At 38.3% G+C, this 21,306-nt stretch overlaps 1 protein-coding gene across 1 annotated transcript; it reads left to right on the forward strand.

The window, feature by feature from the left end:
• The first annotated feature begins 14,197 nt into the window (after positions 1-14,197).
• LOC132181542 (lysM domain receptor-like kinase 3) lies at positions 14,198-20,927 on the forward strand. The gene is made up of 12 exons (XM_088516435.1): positions 14,198-14,918; positions 16,173-16,206; positions 16,312-16,319; positions 16,448-16,606; positions 17,167-17,363; positions 18,281-18,370; positions 19,012-19,108; positions 19,199-19,350; positions 19,430-19,521; positions 20,009-20,147; positions 20,383-20,481; positions 20,564-20,927. The coding sequence occupies exons 1-12, from the start codon at positions 14,291-14,293 to the stop codon at positions 20,726-20,728; spliced, it is 1,860 nt and encodes a 619-aa protein (XP_088372561.1). The 5' UTR covers positions 14,198-14,290; the 3' UTR covers positions 20,729-20,927.
• The last annotated feature ends 379 nt before the right edge of the window (positions 20,928-21,306 follow it).

The following is a 21,306-nucleotide window of genomic DNA, read 5'->3' on the forward strand; positions in this document are numbered from 1 at the left end:
AAAGAAAAAGAAGAAAACAGCTACTGTGACCTCAAGAGGTAAGAAGGGTAAGAAAGGCAAGTACTCTCGTATTGAGCACTTTTTACCTAGAAGCAACTTCAACTTTGTTTACCTTGCAAGGAACCAACCTTTTCAAAGGTTCATTCCTGCATGTTATCATTGTGGTAAGATTGGGCATATTCGCCCTAATTGTTTTCAGTTGAATAATCATGAGTCAAAAAGAGATTATTTTCGTTCTAGTAATAGTCATGAGGAATTATTCAACATGCTAAGGGGTGTTATCACCCAGTTAAATGATTTGGACAAGAGTCGTGCATTTGTCCACAATATAAAGAAAGTTTGGATTAAGAAGGTTGATACCATTCACACATTAAGGGGGAGTGGTAGTAATCTCACCTAAATTAGGTGAGTAAATAACATGTCTAGGAATTGTTGTTTTGCTTATTTTTGAAAATCGTAGAGTATGTTGTTTTTCTTTGTGCATTGTATTTTTGTTTGTTTTGCATTTGTTTTCGTTCATGTGCATTTCTTTTGTAAAAAATTTTAAAAAGACAAAAATATGTTACTTTGATTGTTTTCTTTTCTTTCTTTTGTCTTATGTACCTAGATAGTCCATTAATTTCTCATGTTGCTTTTTATGGATTTAATTCCTTGCGTCTTGGAATGTTCTTAATATGCATGAAATGAAAATTTATGTCAATAGACTTGTGTTTGTGGTTACCTAAAGCTTGAACTTATGTGGTACATTTTGCCTATGCTTTATCTCTTGTGTACATTTAAGCTTTAAATTGAGGTTTTGTTTCACTTTATTTGTGAGGTATGTTAGGTAACCATATGAGGTTTTTGACTAGTCATATTTTTCAAATTAACCATATGTTAGTTGAACCCAGGGCTTAAAAATTCCTGCTTTCTCTTTTGTGATAAGCACCAAAAGTTTAAGGACACTTTCTCAAAGAGAAAAATAAACAAGATAATGAAACAAATAAAATCAAAAGATCATATTCCAAAAGGAATTTATTTCACTGTGTCAAACTTATGCAAAATGTATTACAAAGAGAAACGTATAAGATGAGAGTGGCTAGGCCCTAGTATGATAAGGTTTGACTTTTGATTTGATATACTTGTCAAAACCTCATGGTGGTGAAACTTTCTCCTCATTTTATAAGTTGAAAATTTTTCTCTTTGGATGGCTTACACACACACTATACAAGCATGGGTTGAATGGAACATTTTTCTTTGCTTGGGTTAAGCAATATGAGTTTCTTGCAATTTTCAGTCTCATGTATATTTTGCATATTTTGAGCATGTTTGGGATATTCATTGTGCAATACATGAGTCATTGATATGTATATCATGTGTGTTCATTTGACTTTTGAGGGGGAGAATTGAAAATTTTTCTCTTTGGATGGCTTACACACACACACTACACAAGCATTGGTTGAATGGAACATTTTTCTTTGCTTGGGTTAAGCAATATGAGTTTCTTGTAATTTCTAGTCTCATTATATTTTGCATATTTTGAGCATGTTTGGGATATTCATTGTGCAATACATGAGTCATTGATATGTATATCATGTGTGTTCATTTGACTTTTGAGGGGGAGAAACATGTTTTGCTTTTTTTATCTTGTTGTTGATTATTGAATCATATATTGAGGGGGAGTTTTTGGTGATGTGTGTTCATGATCTTGCATTCTACGTCATTTTTTTTTATCATAAGTTTTATTTATGTATTACTGTTCTACATATGCCTTGATGTATTTTGTGAAGTGTTTCAAGAAATATGAAAACCTTTTGTCATTCTGTGACAAAAAGGGAAAGTAAATATGGGGAGATGATGGGATTAGCTCAGCATTTTGGTTTTGTCACTGAATTGCCAAAGGGGGAGTTTGTTAGTTCTTGTGTTGGCTTAATTCAGTTTCCAAAATGCAAAGGCTACTGTTCATAGGCTCAAACACTGATATAGAATGCTCAGAATCCAATCTCCACCGTTCATAATGTAGATTCCTGTGTCATGAAAGTCCTTGCAAAATTTTAACTCAATCAGACCACAAACGCCCATCGATCGGAGCTGTTGATCAAGACTGGACAATATTTCCAAAATGGCTATTCGGACCGCCAGAAGTTGGGTTCGGACCCAAGTTCTAGAAAGCTGTAATTGAGAGTCAGGTCCGGACCATTAGAAGCTGGGTCCGAACCCAATTTCTAGCAAGTCCTTTTTATATGGCCTGTCCGGACACAAGACTTGGATGTCCGGACCCCACAGGTTTATGCATATATAACCCTAGCCGTGTCCGGACACCTACTTATCCCTGTTCGGACATGGCGGCTAAATTGCTGTTTATTTTCTATTTAAACAAACTGTTTTGCCTATTATACGTATGTATTTTTGGGAACAAAAACAGAGAGCTTAGAGTGAGATATTTTTCAAGTTTATGTGAGTAAAGATTAAATACGTGAAGCCAATCGGAGTTTCGGTAAAAGGAAATCTTATAGAAGAATTGTGCCAGATGTTCTGGAAAGGGCTATTGCGGTAGAAGTCAAGTAGGTCGCTTGTCGTGTACAAGGAAGAGTAAATTGCAAAGGTTTTGTAATTCTTCTTGTATTCCTTATTCTTCTTATAGTGGATTGATTTCCTGGGTTTGGTTACCTCGGAGAGGTTTTACATTTAGAGAGTTCTCTAAATGGTTTCCTCTTCGTAACCAAATATTTGTGTTCTTGTTTTTCATTACATATCTGTATTTGGTTAATTATTAATTGTTAGGTCAGATCTTATTCCACTTAATATTTGTAAATCACCTAGACATTTGAATAGGTGTAGGTTGGAGTCGTTTTAGAATTTTGAAAGTGTATTACTCTGTCAGACATCAGGGGGCGTTTGGCAACAACCTTGACCCAGGCCTCAATACTGTTTTTGTCTTTTTCCCTATATGTTTTTACACTTTTGCCCTTATATGTCTTGTTCCTTATATTTGCTCACAAACAAGTCGTGCGCAACGTCTGAAACGGAGCCCCCAGCTTCTCAAACTCGAAAATCCTCCAGCCCGCTCCCCCTCTCCGTGGCTTCTCCTAAATGACTGAAGCACCCATCCCCCTTGCGAATATTACTAGCTGCCGTTTCACCCCAACCCCTTCCAAAAAATCCAGCCTCTCGTTCCTGTTTCACAGTTGCTTCGGACGTGAGCTCTGTCTCGAGCAGGGGGGAAATCTGCGCGCCAACAAGGTAAGAGCCTGAATTTCCATTTCTTTTCCTGGGTTTTGAGGAATTTCCATCCTCGCCTTGTTATTTTGTTGATTTTGGGTTCCAATAATTGTTTAGGGTTTTGAGGGATTTCAGTTGTTGGTGCTATATTGTTTGGGTTCCAAAAGGGTATTCACAATTTTCCTTCTTATGTACCAATTGTTCTGTTTGTTATGATAAGCTGTTAATTCTGACATGTGAAAAAGTTCTTAGTATTGTCTTCAAGTGTGTTCTTTTTGTTTGTATTAGTAGTGTTGTTGTTGTTGTTGTTCTTTTGAATCTTGAAATCGAAGGGTTTGGGTAGGATTTCTCGAATCAGGCTTGAATTTTCTGTAATGGGTCATTTAGGGACAGATAATATCCAAGAAAAATTGAACCCAGATTGGGGAAAAGCGCTCTATCAGTACGAACATGTAGGATCCTTAAGATGAGTTCTAATATCAGTAAAAATATTGTTAACTTCATTAACTAATGTCTATGCCTCCCTTGATTAAATTGTGTCAAACTGTTTTTTGAGAAGTCATTGTGATTGAAAGAAAAATGCAATGAGTATTACTAGAGCTTAAGGCTAGCCATTTTAGAGGTTTGATGACTCCAATAAGGCATGCATTATTGTTGGGTATAATTTCTCCACCGATTTTACTAGAAAAAAACGGTGACCTTCTTATGAGTTATGACTAGGGAATGATTGTAGCAATGAGGTTAATCATACATGATGATCAGCAGATGATTGAGGAGCTTCCCGTTATGATAGAAAATTATTATTCTGAAAAATTTAATATAAATTGAAGTTCTGGATTTCTACCACTACAACCAAATAATGAATTTGTTGTCATCATCTAAGTTTATCTAGGGCCATGTACCATTTTACATGGTATAAACCATGTTGTCTTTCCCACACCTATTTTTACGTTCTTTTTGGTCCTCTATTGGTTCCTGTTCGTGTTCAATTAATCTATGATCACTTTTATGTGACATAATGTAGCCTTATATATTTTATGGCTTGTGAATTTCTATAGAATGAGTGAAAAACCTTCCATAATGACAATATTCTCATTATTACCAACTCGTAGTTCCTTGTTAATTGTCTTAATGGCTAATTATTACAAGGATACCACTGATAGATAATAAATGATATTATCCAAGTGCAAAAGAATGTCATTCAGTTGATATCTTGGGAAAGTCAAAGAAGTTCCTTCCTTCTTTGATCCCCACTCTTCTCCAAATAATAGTTTCTTAGTGCCATTATTTATTATGAGAAATGCAAGTTTGCTTCATTTCTTGTGTGTTAGATTTTTGTTTACGTTGTGTCTTTTGATTAATAGCTGGTCTTGCTTTTCAATAGTTGCTGCACCATTGTCATATGCGCCCTACACTTTTTGTCCATGCTTATTCTTCAACTGTTGAACTTAGCATTTCGCCTAAATTTCGCTGTCTAATTAGTGTATGAGTTTCGAAACAAACAAAAAGCAATGTGTAGAGAGAAGATAACAAAAATGAGTTTTTGAAATTAAGTCTGAGGTAATTTCGGTATATGGCACTTTGATAGTGTAGACTGCAAGCTTCAGGAATATTGCCCTCGTTTGACAATGTTTTGTTGAAAAGGTTTTTGTTTTACGGTAAAAAAGAAAAAAAAAATTAACAAACAACTCTAAACACAAAACACTTACAAAATACCCAACAATAAGTTTTCCTCTTTGTGGCACCTCAAAACTCTTTTTCAACCAAAAAGCAAAAATTACCCTCTAAAAGGTTTTATCAAATGAACCGACCATAATTGTAGTGTGCAGGATCTTTTAAATAAGGCGTTCCCTTGGGACAATAAACAACCAAGTAGATCAGAATGAAACATCCTCAACCCAACTGCACAATAATGAATAGCCCTGGAAAACCTTTCCTTGAGACGAGCAATGGTGAACAACCAACATCACAATAATTGTACTGTGCAGGATATTTTATATAAAGATTAACAAATCACAGATTGCAATATGAATTTGTGGGAGATGGTTTTGGGAATGAATAGACTTGATAGAGCTCATAACATAAAAGACCATTGACTAACATACAACTAGTATTTAGATAATTCCCTAATAAAATAAAGTTCCTTCAAAACGAGTCTTGTTTAGGTTGTAGAAATTTGGAAATCTTTTGCTTTTTGGTTTTTATTTTTTATTTTTCTCTGATACACATAACTGTTCTATGCATCCCCTTAACAATATGACAGGGTTGATTATGTCTGCAATTAGTGATGCGTCGAGCGGCCGTCCATTATGTCGCTATGGAGTTGTTGCGTTCGTAAAGTATTCCTGGACAAATGATAATTACAGCAGAAAGTGGTATGGGTGCAAAAAGTATAAGGTATTGTATGACATTTACTTTCCATGTTAACATTTTTGACCAATTTTATTTGGTTTAGGATATATTTTTGACTTTTCTTCCAAATTTTGTATTTTGTAGCAAGTTGGTGATTGTAGCTTCTTTCTTTGGGCTGACAACGAGATGACAGGTTACAAAAAATAAAAAAATAAAAAAAAATCATGCAACGCTTGAAGGACATAGAAGAGCAAACCCGGGCAGAAATTGGTAGACTAGAAAAATTGTTGGCTACCAAACAGGCACTGTATAGAGCACATCTAGAAAACATGTTTCAGTCTAGGGATGAGATGTAGAAATCTATGGTAGCGAATACCCAGTTTAGGGAGGTCAAGTTTCAGTTAAAACAAATGACGTATCAGGCAGTGTTGGCTTTGCTTTTCTTGCTGGTGTTCCTTTATGTTGGCAGTTACAACGCAGCTAGTAATAACAAGTTGATGTTAAAATGAACTATGTCCCCTTAAATTGTAGATACTTAACGGTTGTAATTTATAATAGTTTGTGTTTTGGATTAATTGTGCTACTCCTTTTACACAATTATTGTAATTTACTAGCCGCTTGTTCTTCATATACAACATATGGACCTTATTTGTGCAGAGTTGGGACAAATACTCTTTTTTCAGAGTAATATCAATATTAACATAAAACACTTTTAATTTTAATTTAGATTATTTATAGTTTATTTAATTTTTAAATTATTAATTTTTATATATAAGTATTTGAAATATAAGTATAAGCAGTTATTAATGCACATCCCAATGGTACGTAAACAATGCATTTCTAGTCCTTTATAGTGAATACAGAAGATAATATAGATCATATATATCTTTGTATTCAGTCATTTATCACTTCACTCAGGGTAAGGACAATCGGATGTCATTGCTATAAATATGGATTATTGAAAGAATAAAACATGTATTTGGATATTTCCATTCAACCCCACAAAATTGTATTATTTCTTTGACATTAATGGTTGAAGTGATTTATCCAAAGAGAAAATGGATTATGGGAGTGTCTCGATCGAATTTTTTTGATAGCACTGTCTGCTTAGATGTAGAGGTACACGTATGAGCCGATGCTTATCGATTTGGATTAAATTAGCGAGTTCGGTTAAGATTCCGATTAGATGGTCCTAATCCCAAAAAATTTATATATGGCAATTATTACATTCCTTGTTTTTTTTTGAAATTAACAATGGAGAAGCCACACAAAAAACATAAATTACTCTTCATTCGCGGTTGTCTACATGTGAGATGTCATTACCTCTCGGACTATAATCATCATTTTCTTACTTTCACGGGTTCGGTTTGGTGGTTGTCTATGCGCGACATACGGAACGGGTGTCATGGTAGGCAATTGCGCAATGTCGATCTAATCTTGCCCGTAATGTGTCATTAGGGCCGCATGAAATAGTGGATCATCAGCACCGCAGTCTTTGCGAATGAAGTTGTATACCGCGCAGCATGCGACTACAAATAGTCGTTGATTCTCAATCGGGTATGGATGCATATTGTCGAAGATAGGGAATTGGGTTTTCTATACTCCAAAAGTTCTTTCCACAGCTGATCGTAATGAGGAATGCCTATAATTAAACAATTCTACTGCATTCTTCGGACGAGGTCGACCATGACGAAAATCTTGCAAATAGTATCGCTCATTGCGATATGGGGGTAAAAATTCCTTGTAGCATCCGTAGGCCAAGTCAACCAAGTAAAAGTAATCTACAGATAATCAAGTACAACATTATATCACATAGGGTTCCAACGTAGATAAAGAATTGTAAACGTATTACAAATCAATAGAATCCGACACAAAGACATGTCTCCGTATAGTACCTTCGACCGGCATGGGAAAAAGAGCGGTGGGATCCTCGATGAACTCTTGGAAAATCCGCGAGTCATGAGTGCTGCCCTCCCATCCAGCATATACGTATATGAAGCAAAGGTCGAAGTCAACGACGCACATGACATTCTATGTTATTGTGGACTTCCTACTTCGGTAGGGCACAATGTTCTCACCTTGAATGCACGTTTTAACGTGAGTGCCGTCAATCGCTCCAATGCATTTCTGGTTACAACAATATTACCAAGTGTAAATCAGATATAAGACACAAAAGACAATAGTCATTGTGAAGTAATGCGATATGTTATACTATGGCATACTGCAAACCATGGATCGTAACGGCCATTTCGGGCAACGTATGGATGAGGCAACTCCGTCACAGCTGGACGTATAATAGTTTTTCCAAGCCTGCACAACGCTTTAGCTGTTCGATTAATGTAAACGCTTATCGTGTACAATGATCGCTGTAGCCTATCCGTTACCACCCATTGCGTGTGGCACTGTGCCATCACTAGGCAAAATGCCGCAACTTGTTCTGTGATCTTAACATATCGACTGCTTTATAAAAAACCATTGTGTTTCAGTGTGTTGCACAATTTTAAGAGTCTTGGGCAACATACGAAATTGTTCATAGCATGTAGTTGGGTTCGGATTGGTAAGCACCCAGTGTACCCACATCGCCCCAGTCAGCTTAGAAGTCCTCTGTGGAATGCAAACCCTTATGCATGGGTGCATAAAATGGTGGTAACATTTTTTCACGATCATTATCATGCGCACTAGTAAATTCTCTAGCTCGAATCGTATATCCTCAAAATTACACTCATCATCGTCGTCTGTGTCGAATGCATCCGAGTCGGGCAATTCATCGATACTATCCGCCCAATGACGTGCATTACCAATGTTACCATTAGACGGGCCAGCTGCATGCATATCAACAGGCCTACATTTAAATGAGATGAATAACGTCACATTCTAGTCATAACATTCGTAAACGTCATCAGGCTATATTCAGTCTATAAATATTAATAACATGCAACCGGATAATTAAAATTGGAAAGTAATAGTGGGTTAATAACATTAATCATTAGTATTAAAAATGTTCCCCTACTCCATAATACGCATCCATAATATAGCATAATGTTGTACCTCTAATATTGCAATCAAACTGACTCAAGTGGTTAGAATAGAAAATAGTGAATGGACACACAAAAAACTACAATAGAAAATATTAGCCTAAAACATAAGCTTCAATTGTCACTGTCTGGATCAATTTTGTTTAGCCAATGACGTATACGGTCGTCATTCATTTTCAACAGTATCCTTGCCCAAGTTTGATTGTGGACCTTATCGCATGCTTTGACATATTTTTCCGTGAACAATGACATTTCAGTTGCCAACACATTGATATGGTCCATGATGTCTTCCTTAGGATACTGGTTGGGAGGGGGCTTATAAGAACCTTAATCGCCGGGTGAATGGCCATCGCTAAGCTTGCACCTCTGTAAATAGTTCGATCTCAAGACTTCGTACTCGCTTCACAGCTCCGAGATAATTTGCTCACCCTTGGATGAACGCTTGCTACAGTTCGATCCCTGTAAGTGAGAACCTTCCCTCTTCAACTTCCCTTTTCCTTTTCCTCTTGCCTTGTGAGATGATGCACAATGTGGCTTCGTGAGGTTTATGATCGCCGCAGGGTTGTTGAGATCGATGTCATTCTCTTCACAATCACTACCCGAGGGTGATTGTGTGCTGGTATACCTCAACTTTCCAATGGATGTTGAGCCCTCAAAGATGTAGCATAGGTGCTTGAAGTTCGCCGGGGGCCATTTCGGAATCTGTAGTACTTCTTGAGGCTATTTGTCTGAGAAGAAAGAGCAAATAAAGGAAAAAACACAAGATTAAACACAAATATAACAAATAAGTACGTTAACTCGCGTAATTAAGAAAATATTAAACATAATATTAGTGGCGTACCAGTCGGATGTATTCCTATTGTTCCGGAGTTCCTATGACAGTCCCCAAATCATCATCCCACCCACAGTCAGTGCCTGCCTTATCTCGGACAAATTTCGAGAAGTACACCCAAAGCTCCCTAAGATGCTTAATTTTGTCGCCAACCTGTTTTTGTGTGTAGGCGGTGCCATCCTTCAGCCATCTGTTTAATTTTTTCGTGATGTTCGGCATAAGCTTCCCAAAGGGATGGCGAACTCCGTCATCTTGGTAGTTGCAAAGAATATGCACCAAGATATCCTCGTGCTCTTGTTCCCATTTCACATTTGCCAGCGGGATGGGAACTTCTGGTGAGGATGGAGTTTGCATCCCATGTTTTCGAGGAAACTTACGGGGAGTGGTAAAAAACGACATCTACGAATATGTATAGAAAACAGTAAAACAACGTGCATAAATCATGTATGATACTTATCTACCAACCACAGTAAACACAAAACTAATATTTTACGTAGACACTCGAACAAATATATACGATTACAAATCACTGTGATACCACATATTTACAATAAGTAGAAAAATAGGTTAGGCACGAACAATTTATAAATGAAACAAGCTTTGGTATAAAATAAGAAGCCTACCTTGAAGTTGTTGGAATGTCGTTGTTGCAAGTTATACCCGCCGAACTAAAAATTAAACGAGGCTAACATTAATGCCGAGTAAGCAGAAAGTGGTGGCATATTAATCATAATTGACGTCTACACCCTAATACCATAGACAACACACAGATACACATATTGAGCATACTTATGGCCAATTTTTTCATGGCCAACAAACAAAAATAGGTGACAAACGTTGGACCTCAACTATTTTCTGGTTCTTTCCATTTTGTGATGAGATGTGTCGCATGTGTCACAATTGTGGTGCAGAATTGTTGAAGTTGGAGGAAAAGAACAAACAGAAGAATGAGAATTCTTTAAAATTTGATACGGGAGGTCCCATTTGGTCTTGTAAATTCTGTGGGGATAAGCAGCAGGGAGAATCTATAAAACGAGATAGTGTGAATCCATATACAACACTGATGATCAGTCCATCTACTTCATTATCAAGCAGTGATAGCTTTGGATCTAATTGCAGTAAATTTCTATGTTATTGCTTTGATATATATTGGCTAAACCAGATGTTCATCTTGGACAGTTCTAATGTAGCCTAAAATAATGCTTTCTTTTATCTTTTGCTGTTACATGTGAGTTTTCGGTTGATGTAAACTCATATGACAAGTATACGCCCCCCCCCCCATTTACTGAATCATAGTGGTAGTAGAGTACTTGTCCTTGCTATTTTGAATTATTTATGATTTATCATATTTCTACTTTTGATTCTGTCAGGGGTAATCGGGAAGAAAGTATGACGGATGATAGTCAAGAGGGTCATAGAAGAATGGAAAACAAGTCAAAGGAAAGCAATGGTGGCAATGATAGGCACATTGCAAGGGATGTGGAAATACTAATAAGTAATGGTCAAGAGCCAAAAGATGGTGTTCCTGGCTATGATGGCAAATTGTCTAAGGAAGTAGTTGAGAATTCTCAATCTATTGATGATGAATTGGACACCAAAATTTGGGAACCTCCAGAAGCAGAAGACCCAAAGGATGACATGGAGGGGAGCATGGCTTGTGATGATGATGACGATGATGAGTGTGGTGATGGCACTGAGTAAGGGGATCCCAATCTAATAAATCCAATGCCATTGTGTGAAGCACAAAATATCCCTCTCAAGAGATCAATAACCAGGTTCAAGTAAGGTGTCAAAAAGAAATATTTCACATAAACCACCATCTCCAAATCGATTGGCCATCACCCTATCCACCAATCAATGGAAACACAAAGGCTTAGCCAATGCATAACTAGCAACATATTTAAATAGCACTGAAGTGGCTTCTCCATGATTTTTAAACATGACTAATTAGGGAAACGAGTGGGGAAAAAGTTCTTTAAATAAAAGAAAATAATCAAATTTCATACATAGGACAATTTCTGGACTCTCCTAATAAACACAAAAGGCTCTCTCCACCAGGTAACATTTTGTACAGTCACGATTACAAATCACTACCTCCTCCCTTTTTACACCATTAAAACTCGTGCACTAATTTTTTATCTCCTCTTAAGGGGCGTCAGGTCTGTTCACCATCTGAGCCTCACTAGCCTGTTTCTAGGTATATCCCCACATATTGGTAAAACTTAAATATAATTAAGAATGATACAATTAATTAATCTTACATATTTCCATACTTCTTCCAGAAATGTGATAGTGTCTAATTTTGGCAATGTTGTTTTCAATTGTACGCAAGATAACGAAAACCAAACCAACAAAATTAAATTCTACAGAACCATAACAAAAAGCTATATGCAGTACCTTCGATCGTGATCGTGTGCGTGGAGCCGTGGCTAGAGCTCTTCTCCACCGAGACTGGCGGTTAGCTTCACGGGCAGACTTCTTTCTAGATGGGTGCTCTGGACTTTTGGGAGGCGAAGCCTCTAATATACCCGAGGAAGACAGCTGGGCAGGTCCAGGCATTGTGGGGGGACCTGATACGCATGGGCTGGACGCGTGTTAGAGGGGGAAATTCTGCAAACTAAGCGCAGGGGGGGTGGGGGGCGAGAGAACTCCCTGGGCTTTCCCTCACCTGCTTCGAACGCGTGGTAGGGGGGAGAACTTCTGCAAACAAAGCCCAAAATCGCAGGGGGGCGAGAACTTAGAAATGGTTTTCCCTCAGCTGAATCGGACGCGTGTTAGGGGGGGAGAAATTTTCCAAACAAAATCGCAGGGGGTGGGGGGGCGCGAAATCAGAACTGGTTTTCCTTAAGTAGCTTCGGATGCGTGTGAGGGGGGTGGGGGGAGAAATTTTGCAAACAAAATCGCAGGGGGTGGGGGGGGGGGGGGGGGCACGAAATCATAACTGGTTTTCCTTAGGCAGCGTCGGACACGTGTGAAGGGGGGGGAGAAATTTTGCAAACAATGCGCAAGGGTGGGGAGGGGGGGGGGCGAGAAATCAACAATCGTTTTCCTTAGGCAGCTTCAGACGCGTGTGAGGGGGGAGAAATTTTGCACACAAAGCGCAGGGGGTGGGGGGGCGAGGGGGGGGAGAAATCAGAAATGGTTTTTCCTTCTTCGCAGCTTCTGATGCGTGTTTCGGGGCACTGGGTTCGACATCTACACTGGTCTTTTTCCCTTCTTCAGTGTGGGAAATTCCACAATACGGGCCTGTTTCAATCTTATTAGAAGTAGGGGCAAAATGGGAAAAAGTTGGTAAAATCTTACCCCAAAAATCGAGCCTTAACCCAGACACTGAACAATGTCTGGGTCAAGGCTGTTGCCAAACAATGCCAACGGCCCTGTTTGGTAAAAGCAATGGCCTAGATACTGTTTACCATTGACCCGTTGACCGATTGCATCAAATTTTTCCTCCTCAAAATTTGTCACCCTTTTGACCATATTACCCTCCTTATTGAATTTTTTCCACAGAAAATCAGTCTACCAGCCCAAGCGTCTCCCCCCCCCAGGTCACATGCGTCCCCCTCCTACGCTGGCCAGCTTCCCCCCATGTATCAGCCCAGGTCACACGCGTCCCCCCCCCCCCCCCCCCCCCACCCCCAGTTTGCCCTCCACACCCACACTGTGTAAAGGTTCCTTTTTTAAGGTCCTTGGGGCTTCTTTTGCCATACGATCGATTGAATGGCTGCGTCGATTGTAGAAGTACCAGTCTTCACAGAAACTACCTTGGGCACTCGCATAGCAATGGCCGTCCCTCTAGATATCACAGCAAGAGATTTCAAGAGTGAGCAGAAAATCTCACACCCATTATCCTCTTTTTGTCAACTTCTTTTCGTTTCTGCTCATTTAAAGTTAAAAATCAATTTTTTATGTCAATCTGTCATGTTCCCTTTGTTAATTCTCTCCGTTCTTTCTTGTATTTTCAAATACAATAATTGAAAAACCATTAGGAGAATTGTTCTGGGTGGTTGCAATTTCTTGAAAAACTTTAGAGCTCTTTAAACGCCTGTCTTCCCTCCCCCCCCCCCCCCCCCCCCCGCGCTCGGCGCTAGCCAGTTTCCCCCCTGCGCTAGCCAGCTTTTCCCCTTGCCCACTGACAAAACCAGGCGTCCCCCGTGTGCGCGAGCATCCTGAAATCAGCAGGATTTTGTTTTCTCTCGAAAATCCCCTTGCCAAACACCAAGCCAGGCGTCCCCCCCCCCCCCCCCCCCCCCCTATTGTGACCTTCCTGCATTTTTTTTTTTTTTTTTTTGTTTCCTTGAAAATCTCCAAAGCACCGACACAGCGTCCCTCCCGCGCTCCATTCTCTACTACTAGACCAAATTTGCCCAGCCCGATTTCCTCACGAATTCCGAATCCTCACAAGGCTCGCAAGGGCCAGTGCTCGAGTCATGACGGAGAAAACAGGGAGGAAAGAAAGTGAGAGAGCTGGAGGGAATTGGAGAGCGTTGGAATTTTTTGGAGAAAAAAAAATGAAGGCTAATTGAGTAATTGTATATCAGATTCAGGATTTACAATTTCATTAAATGCATTTATATCGAGAATAAACAGTGTCTAGGCAGGACAAACACTTTTGCCAAACACCACCAACACGTCTGCTATCGGAAGAAACTGTCCTCAGCCAACAACAATCCTCCACGTCACCTCCAGCCAGCTCAAATAGCCGCCTTTTCAACCCCCCCCCCCCCCCCCCCCCAAGCTCAATCAGTCAACGTTCAACATCATCAACAAGCATATTCAATCTAATTCCTCTTCGTCTTCCCCAATCACCACCAAAGACCCAGTTCTTGATTTTTCCATCAATTCAGAACCCAGTTTCCAATTTCCCAATCCAATGAAATCCAAGTTGGGGTTTTTGTTATTGGTGGTTGTCTGGGTCTCAGTTTTTTGTTCCATAGCCGAATCCAAATGTAGCAAAGGATGTCCTTTAGCTTTAGCTTCGTACTACGTGTGGGAGGGCTCAAATGTCACATACATAGCTCAAGTTTTGCAATCTGACCCTGATACTATTGTAAGCTACAACAAGCAGACGATACCCAACAAAGACTACGTTCAACACGATATAAGAATCCATGTTCCATTCCCATGTAACTGCATCAATGGAAAGTATCTGGGTTACTTGTTTAATTACACGGTTTTTACCGGGGACACGTACACGAAGGTGGCGCAGACGACCTACGCGAATCTGACCACGGCCGAGTCGTTGCAAACGAATAATAGCTATCCCGCCAATAATATACCCAATGTGAATACGTGGTTGAATGTGCCGGTGACATGTTCGTGTGGGAGCAGCTCGGTTTCCAAGCAATACGGGTTGTTTATTACGTACCCGCTTCGGCAGAATGACACTTTGGAATCGGTTGCGGAGGAGACGGGCCTTAGTTCAACCTTGCTGCAGAGTTACAACCCGGGTGTGGATTTTAGCGATGGGAGTGGTGGTTTGGTGTATATTCCAGGCAAAGGTGATAAATTTCGTTATGCTTTGAGTTAATGAAATTTTTATGCAGATATGTAAGTTGGGGTTTTGTTAATTTAGCTTCTTGGATTCACGGATGTGTTAGAATAGCAACAAGTAGATGAGAATTTGATTTCTTGCAGGATTAAGTAGAGGCTTATGTAGTACTAATGATTTGTGGATCTTAGGAATGGGTGGAAGGTATTCTATTGTACCTACTACAAACTTGCAGACAAGAAATTTTAACCTTAAAATTTAAGGGTAAATTGTAATTTATCTGTGGCTGGGACTAATTATACTTTATCTTCCTGATTTTGAAAAGTTACACTAACCTCCTTGTATAAATTAACATATTTTGATGAACCGATCGAGTAGTGCCGCATTATCATTTATGCAACACTCTAGTTGCACATAACCATTTTACAATTTTTGTAAAGTAAGAGAGGTAAGTGTAGTTAGGCCGAACCACAAGATGTAAATTCTAATTAATGTTAAAAATTAAATGTCCAATTTGTTGAATCCATTCTAAACTCAACTTAGATAGTGTTACAAAGGGCTGCTGGATGAGCCTAGATGTTCATTTTGGATAATTTGAAATGAACATGTCCAGTTATCTATAGATAAAAGGGATAATTGCATAGTTTAGTTAAGCGATTGGAGATTGAATGCCATTGCTTTGGACTTTGGCGATTGGCGATGGAGCAGTGGGTATTTTGGGAACTGGGTTGAACCACTGAAGTGAAAACTAAATCAATGGGCCTTCGTGAAGTAGGATAGATTATTAATACCATGGTATAAAACTCAAAATTTCATTGCTTCCAATGGAAGCACAAAAGTGAAAGTGGAACATATTGAATCTTAAATTGCAAAATCTATAAAGTAAAACACAACGCTAAAAGTTATGTCCTCACCAAGCTCAATAGCTTCATGAATTTCTCCCCCCTACCCCCTTGCCATTATTCTACCGTGGTTGTAACCTTGGTGATACTGGTAGTGATTCCTTTTTTCCTTCTTTTTTTTTCTTCTTCTTTTTCATGACGCTCGTGTCCAATTCCAAATGCTATGAAAAACATTGAGTAGTTTCCTTTCTCTATTGCTCCAAGTGGGCCACACAAATTATGCAATAGCATGCTTACTGGAAAGAAAAAGGCAATATTACTAATGAATTTCAAGCACCAGATTTTTGTTTAAATGTAGTTTCTGGGGGTATGAGTTTCTATTAACTTGATTTTTTTTTTTTTGTCTTTCTTTTTATTTGCAGATCAAAATGATACTTATCCACCTCTGGCATCAAGGTAGCTTCTATAAATCTAATCTTCATTCTAAATGAATTCTTCTTAAATCCTATTGTAAGTTTTCTCATATTTACAAGCTTTGTTTTGTTTTTCTCCCTTTTGCAGCACAAGCGGTTTGGCCTTCTCCTACAGTTGGTTTTATGATGATTATGTTTATTTTGATATTTGGAGACAAATATGAGATAATAAAGTGGAAAGTTGATGCTACTCTTGAGCTTAATATTTACTTAACTATAAGCAGGATTAGCGGGAGGAGTTATTGCTGGCATAGCTATAGGAGGAGTAGCTGGTGTGCTGTTATTTGCAGCCTGTATATATCTTCGATGTTACCGAAAGAAGAAGGTGAAGGCACCGCTGCTCTTAGAGCTATCTGAGAATCCATCTGTTCAGAATGGACATGGTATATATACTTTGTTCGGAACCCATTATAGATGTTTTTTAGTGAATGAGTGCTTCATGGATCTACTGGTCTCAAAAAGTATCTTTAAACTTGATTAACCTCTTAGTGAAAACGTAACCTCATTTAAATTAGATGACAATCTTATTCAATCATCATAAGTCACAGTCCCCAGAGATGGCTAAGGTCTTACGCTTGACACCCCGCACCACACCAAACAGTTACAATATGTATTATATTTCATATGTAGTATTTTTTTTTCCTTTGGAGAATCAAATTTATCTGAAGTTGCTGAAAAATGTTACGCTTTCAAATAATGCGATTGTTGATTTTGTTTGGAGTGTTTGCAACTTGAAATTCTCACTAGTGTCAGTGCTCTAATCTATTATTTTTTTCTTCAAAATAGTCTGCAAATTACTGTTATAAAGAATCATTGTGACTGACATAACCAATGAAATTTTATGGATGTTGCCTCTCTCTCTCTCTCTCTCTCTCTCTTTTGGCTCCTAATGGGAGATTAGACATGATTTCACTTATGGGGTTTCCCTGTATTTTTGATTTAGGGCTTGGAAGTAGCTTCGAGAAAGATGTAACTGGTTCTGCTGGTGGTCCAGCTCCAGGTCTTACAGGCATATCTGTGGACAAATCAGTAGAGTTCTCATATGAAGAACTTGCTACAGCTACTGATAACTTCAGTATGGCTAATAAGATTGGTCAAGGTGGTTTTGGGGCTGTTTATTATGCAGAGCTGAGAGGCGAGGTATGTAGCCACATGTATTTTTATTTATATATGGTTTGCAAATGAATCAGTGCATGGCAGATTTGCACATTAAATATGTAGTTGGCTCTGCAACTTGTCTGATTTTCTTGGTCAATAATGTTTTTCTTTTTTTAAGTGATATGCTACTCCCTCTACATGGCTGATTTTGTTATGCCTGGATAATATAATAAGACTTGTAGTCGTGCAGGTTTATATTAAACGATATGGTAGTCCCTCTTCATGGAAGATTTGCAGTCTTTCACCACATTTTATGAGAAACCTTCTAGAAACAGATTTCAAATAGGAAAATTATGGTGATCTTTTTAGATTGGAGATGGTTAGAACTTTGATTTTTAATCAATTAAGAATATATTATTGAGAACAACTTATTTTAGCATAAATAAAGGTTTAAAGGTGAGGAACACTTGCGAATTCCATAGCTAAATAGGTGAAATCGCTTAATGCCACTTTTGTTTTCTTGTCTGAATGTGTTTATCTATGATACCTTTATTGGTAATTTAAGCTACTCTAAAATAGAGAATGATGAGGAGGTTGGTCAAAAAGGGACTTCCCAAGTATGGAAGTCAAGCTGGACAGCATGGTAAATATTGAATTTCTAAAGTCAGCTCTAGTTGGTTGTATGGGGCTTGCTGAATAGGGTTCAGCACCCAATCTGGTTAATTATAAGTGTATGAGAAATTAATGTGAGTGGGAAGAATGGATGAGCAGTTCAATCAATCTTTATCCTTTGCTCATGTTAAAGATGAAATGTACATTTCATCAACATCTTGTATGTCTATTTTACATGTTGCATCTGTTAATACTCTATATGGATGGCTAATCAATCTTACCATATTTTATGTTTATATCAGTTTTCACTTTCTTAACAGCCCCTCCCCCCTCACTCTTATCTGCAGAAAGCTGCAATCAAGAAGATGGATATGCAAGCAACCAAAGAATTTTTTGCTGAATTAAATGTTTTAACACGCGTTCATCACTTGAACCTGGTAATATACTTTCTTTCCCAACAATAATATGATTATTGTTTAGTACTTAATCACTTGACCAAAGCCTATGTTGTATGCTTATCTTTGCAGAGATATCCATACTGCACTAGCCAGCCCCTTTACATCATTATTATGTATGTACACACACACACACACACACAGAGATGCAGGAGAGCTCACTCTATATATCCCTCAAGGGTCATCTATGCCATTTATCCCTTCTTGAATGCCATCCACCCCTAAATATCAACCACAAAATAACAATAACATGGAAAACAATTGACTCCCTTGTGTTTGTGGCATCAGAGGTTTATATGCATTTTAAAATATACCCTTCATGTTATTTCCTCAAAATTTGGTCTGCTGCAAGAATCAAAATGATAGCAGACACAAGGCAATTTTGTTCGCTTGTTTATGTGCTGTTGTGCCTTTTGAGGTCATACAATATCCAAAATAATAATAATAATAATGTTCTCCTGGGAGGATTTTTGATGAGTCAGCTGTGTATTTAATACAAGTTGTGTATCATACAAGTAATGCAGTACTTGTGTTTTTCTCTGTAGCATAGACAGACCTTTAAGATGTGTGATCATTTCCTATCTTCGGTACTGTACATATCACTCACTAACAATTCATTGCAGGTGCGCTTGATTGGATACTGCGTTGAGGGTTCTCTTTTCCTAGTCTATGAATTTATTGAGAATGGCAACTTAAGCCAGCATTTGCGTGGCTCATCAGGTGAGATTACGTTTGCATGTTGAGAATCCTTGTAAGTGATGTCACCTTCGGATTAATGGTCATATCATAATTACGTGTACATGTTTCCAGGGAGGGACCCGTTGCCATGGCCTACTAGGGTGCAAATCGCCCTTGATTCCGCCAGAGGTCTTGAATATATCCATGAGCATACTGTTCCTGTTTATATCCATCGTGATATTAAATCAGCAAATATATTGATAGACAAGAACTTCCATGGAAAGGTTGCATTAGGACCGCTGTTGTTGTTATGGATCTTCAAAAGTCTGTTCACATTGTTGTACTAAAATATTTGCATTGCAGGTTGCAGATTTTGGATTAACTAAACTGACTGAAGTTGGAAGTACATCAATCCCCACACGTCTTGTGGGAACATTTGGATACATGCCACCTGAGTAAGTTTTAGATTTTTTTTTTTTGTAAAATCTATTACGGGAGCAGCAGGGAATTCAGCATTGAGAGATGAATTTGGGGTGTTTTGGCGGACGCAAGTTGCTAAAAGGTTCATATATAAGCTCAATGAGTGGCTACCCAGATGTTATTAGTAGTTGTGACCCAGTCTACAAATTAATGATCTAGGGACTTGGAGATTGTGAGTAATTGATAAGTGATGTCCAACCTTGTATATATGAGAAGCCATTCTTTTGGGAGATCCGGGATATTCATTTTTTTTTTCTTTTTCTGGGAATTTTGTATCCTGGAGTACTGGTGATGTTTTCTCCTTCCAGCCGCTGATGTTCTCCTTGGAAGCGGGTTTCATAAAGATGAGTTTGCTACATAGTATTCATTATCCGATGGACTCCTTCCTAACAGGGAGGAAAAACTTTAGCTATATTTTTTTTCAGTATAAAAATTGGATTAATTTTTACCTTTTGTGTGCAGATATGCAAAATATGGAGATGTTTCTACCAAAGTAGATGTATATGCTTTCGGAGTTGTCCTTTATGAACTTATTTCTGCCAAGGAGGCTGTGGTCAGGGTAAATGATTCCGGTACCGAATCTAAGGGCCTCATTGTTTTAGTAAGTCTTCTTGCCATCCCTCTGATTACCCTCACACCCCTCCCCCTTTGTAGGATTGTGTACCCTTTTAAAATTAAGAGTCCGAGTGAAGAAGAAACATTGTTGTTGTTACCTGTGGATGTAGTCAATCTTTACCGAACCATATTAAATTCTTGTGTCATGATATGTTTCTTTTAGATTGTTTGTTGGAAAGTAACCTTGAACATACATTTAATACATTTTCTGTGTTTCACAGTTTGAGGATGCTCTTAATCAGCCTGATCCTAAAGAGCACCTACGCACACTAGTTGACCCTCATCTTGGGGAGGGCTACTCATTTGAATCTGTGTGGAAGGTGAAACAACTTGTACAAAAACCTATTATTACATGTTTTATGATTTCAACTCCGATAAAGCTATGGACGTGTTTTGTTGCAGGTGGCCATGCTCGCCAAAGCGTGCACACACGAAAACCCGCAAATACGTCCGAGTATGAGGTCTATAGTGGTTGCCCTGATGACACTTTCATCCACAACGGAGGATTGGGATGTCGGCTCATTCTACAATAATCAGGCTATGGTCAATCTAACGTCGGGAAGGTAGAAACGGGACAGTTTTTTGAGGTGAATATTACGAACATTAAGAGCCATTCCAGACATGTAGATTGTAAATGCTTACGGTTGAGAATAATGGGAGGGTTTCTAAATTGTATTTATTGGTTGATTAATGTATTAAAAACTTATTGATAATGCTAGATGATCTTGATTTTGTTAAAGTACTAATTAAGTAATTAAATTTATCTCTTCCTATCAGCTTAAGCTTTTGGGATAACTGGTAATTTAACATGGTATCAGAGTCAAAGGTTATGAGATCGAACCTTGACTTCGTCAATTCACCCCATTTAAATTAAACATTCCATGTGTTGGGCCTCACTATTAAAAGTGAGTTTAATCTCACACATGAGCGGGGGTATTAAAGTACTAATTAAGTAATTACATTTATCTCTTCCTATCCGGTTTTTGGTTTTTGTCGTACATTGAATTTTTGTATATTAAACCAAATTTGATTTTTATATATATGAAAGCTTAATTTAGTTATTGTTGTGTTCTAGAATTTTGGTTTTTTTTTTTCTTTTTTTTTTTTTTTTTTTTTTTCAGGAAGCTTCCTTCCATAAAAGGAAG

The sequence above is a fragment of the Corylus avellana genome, chromosome 5, assembly GCF_965113065.1.
Source record: "Corylus avellana chromosome 5, dhCorAvel1.hap1.2, whole genome shotgun sequence".
NCBI classification, from domain to species: Eukaryota; Viridiplantae; Streptophyta; class Magnoliopsida; order Fagales; family Betulaceae; genus Corylus; species Corylus avellana.

Coding starts and splice junctions, on each gene's coding strand:
- LOC132181542 (XM_088516435.1), top strand. CDS start 14,291: ATGAAATCCAAGTTGGGGTTTTTGTTATTGGTGGTTGTCTGGGTCTCA. Junction 19,351..19,429: donor ACAAGAACTTCCATGGAAAG/GTTGCATTAGGA, acceptor TTTGCATTGCAG/GTTGCAGATTTTGGATTAAC. Junction 20,148..20,382: donor CTAAGGGCCTCATTGTTTTA/GTAAGTCTTCTT, acceptor TGTGTTTCACAG/TTTGAGGATGCTCTTAATCA.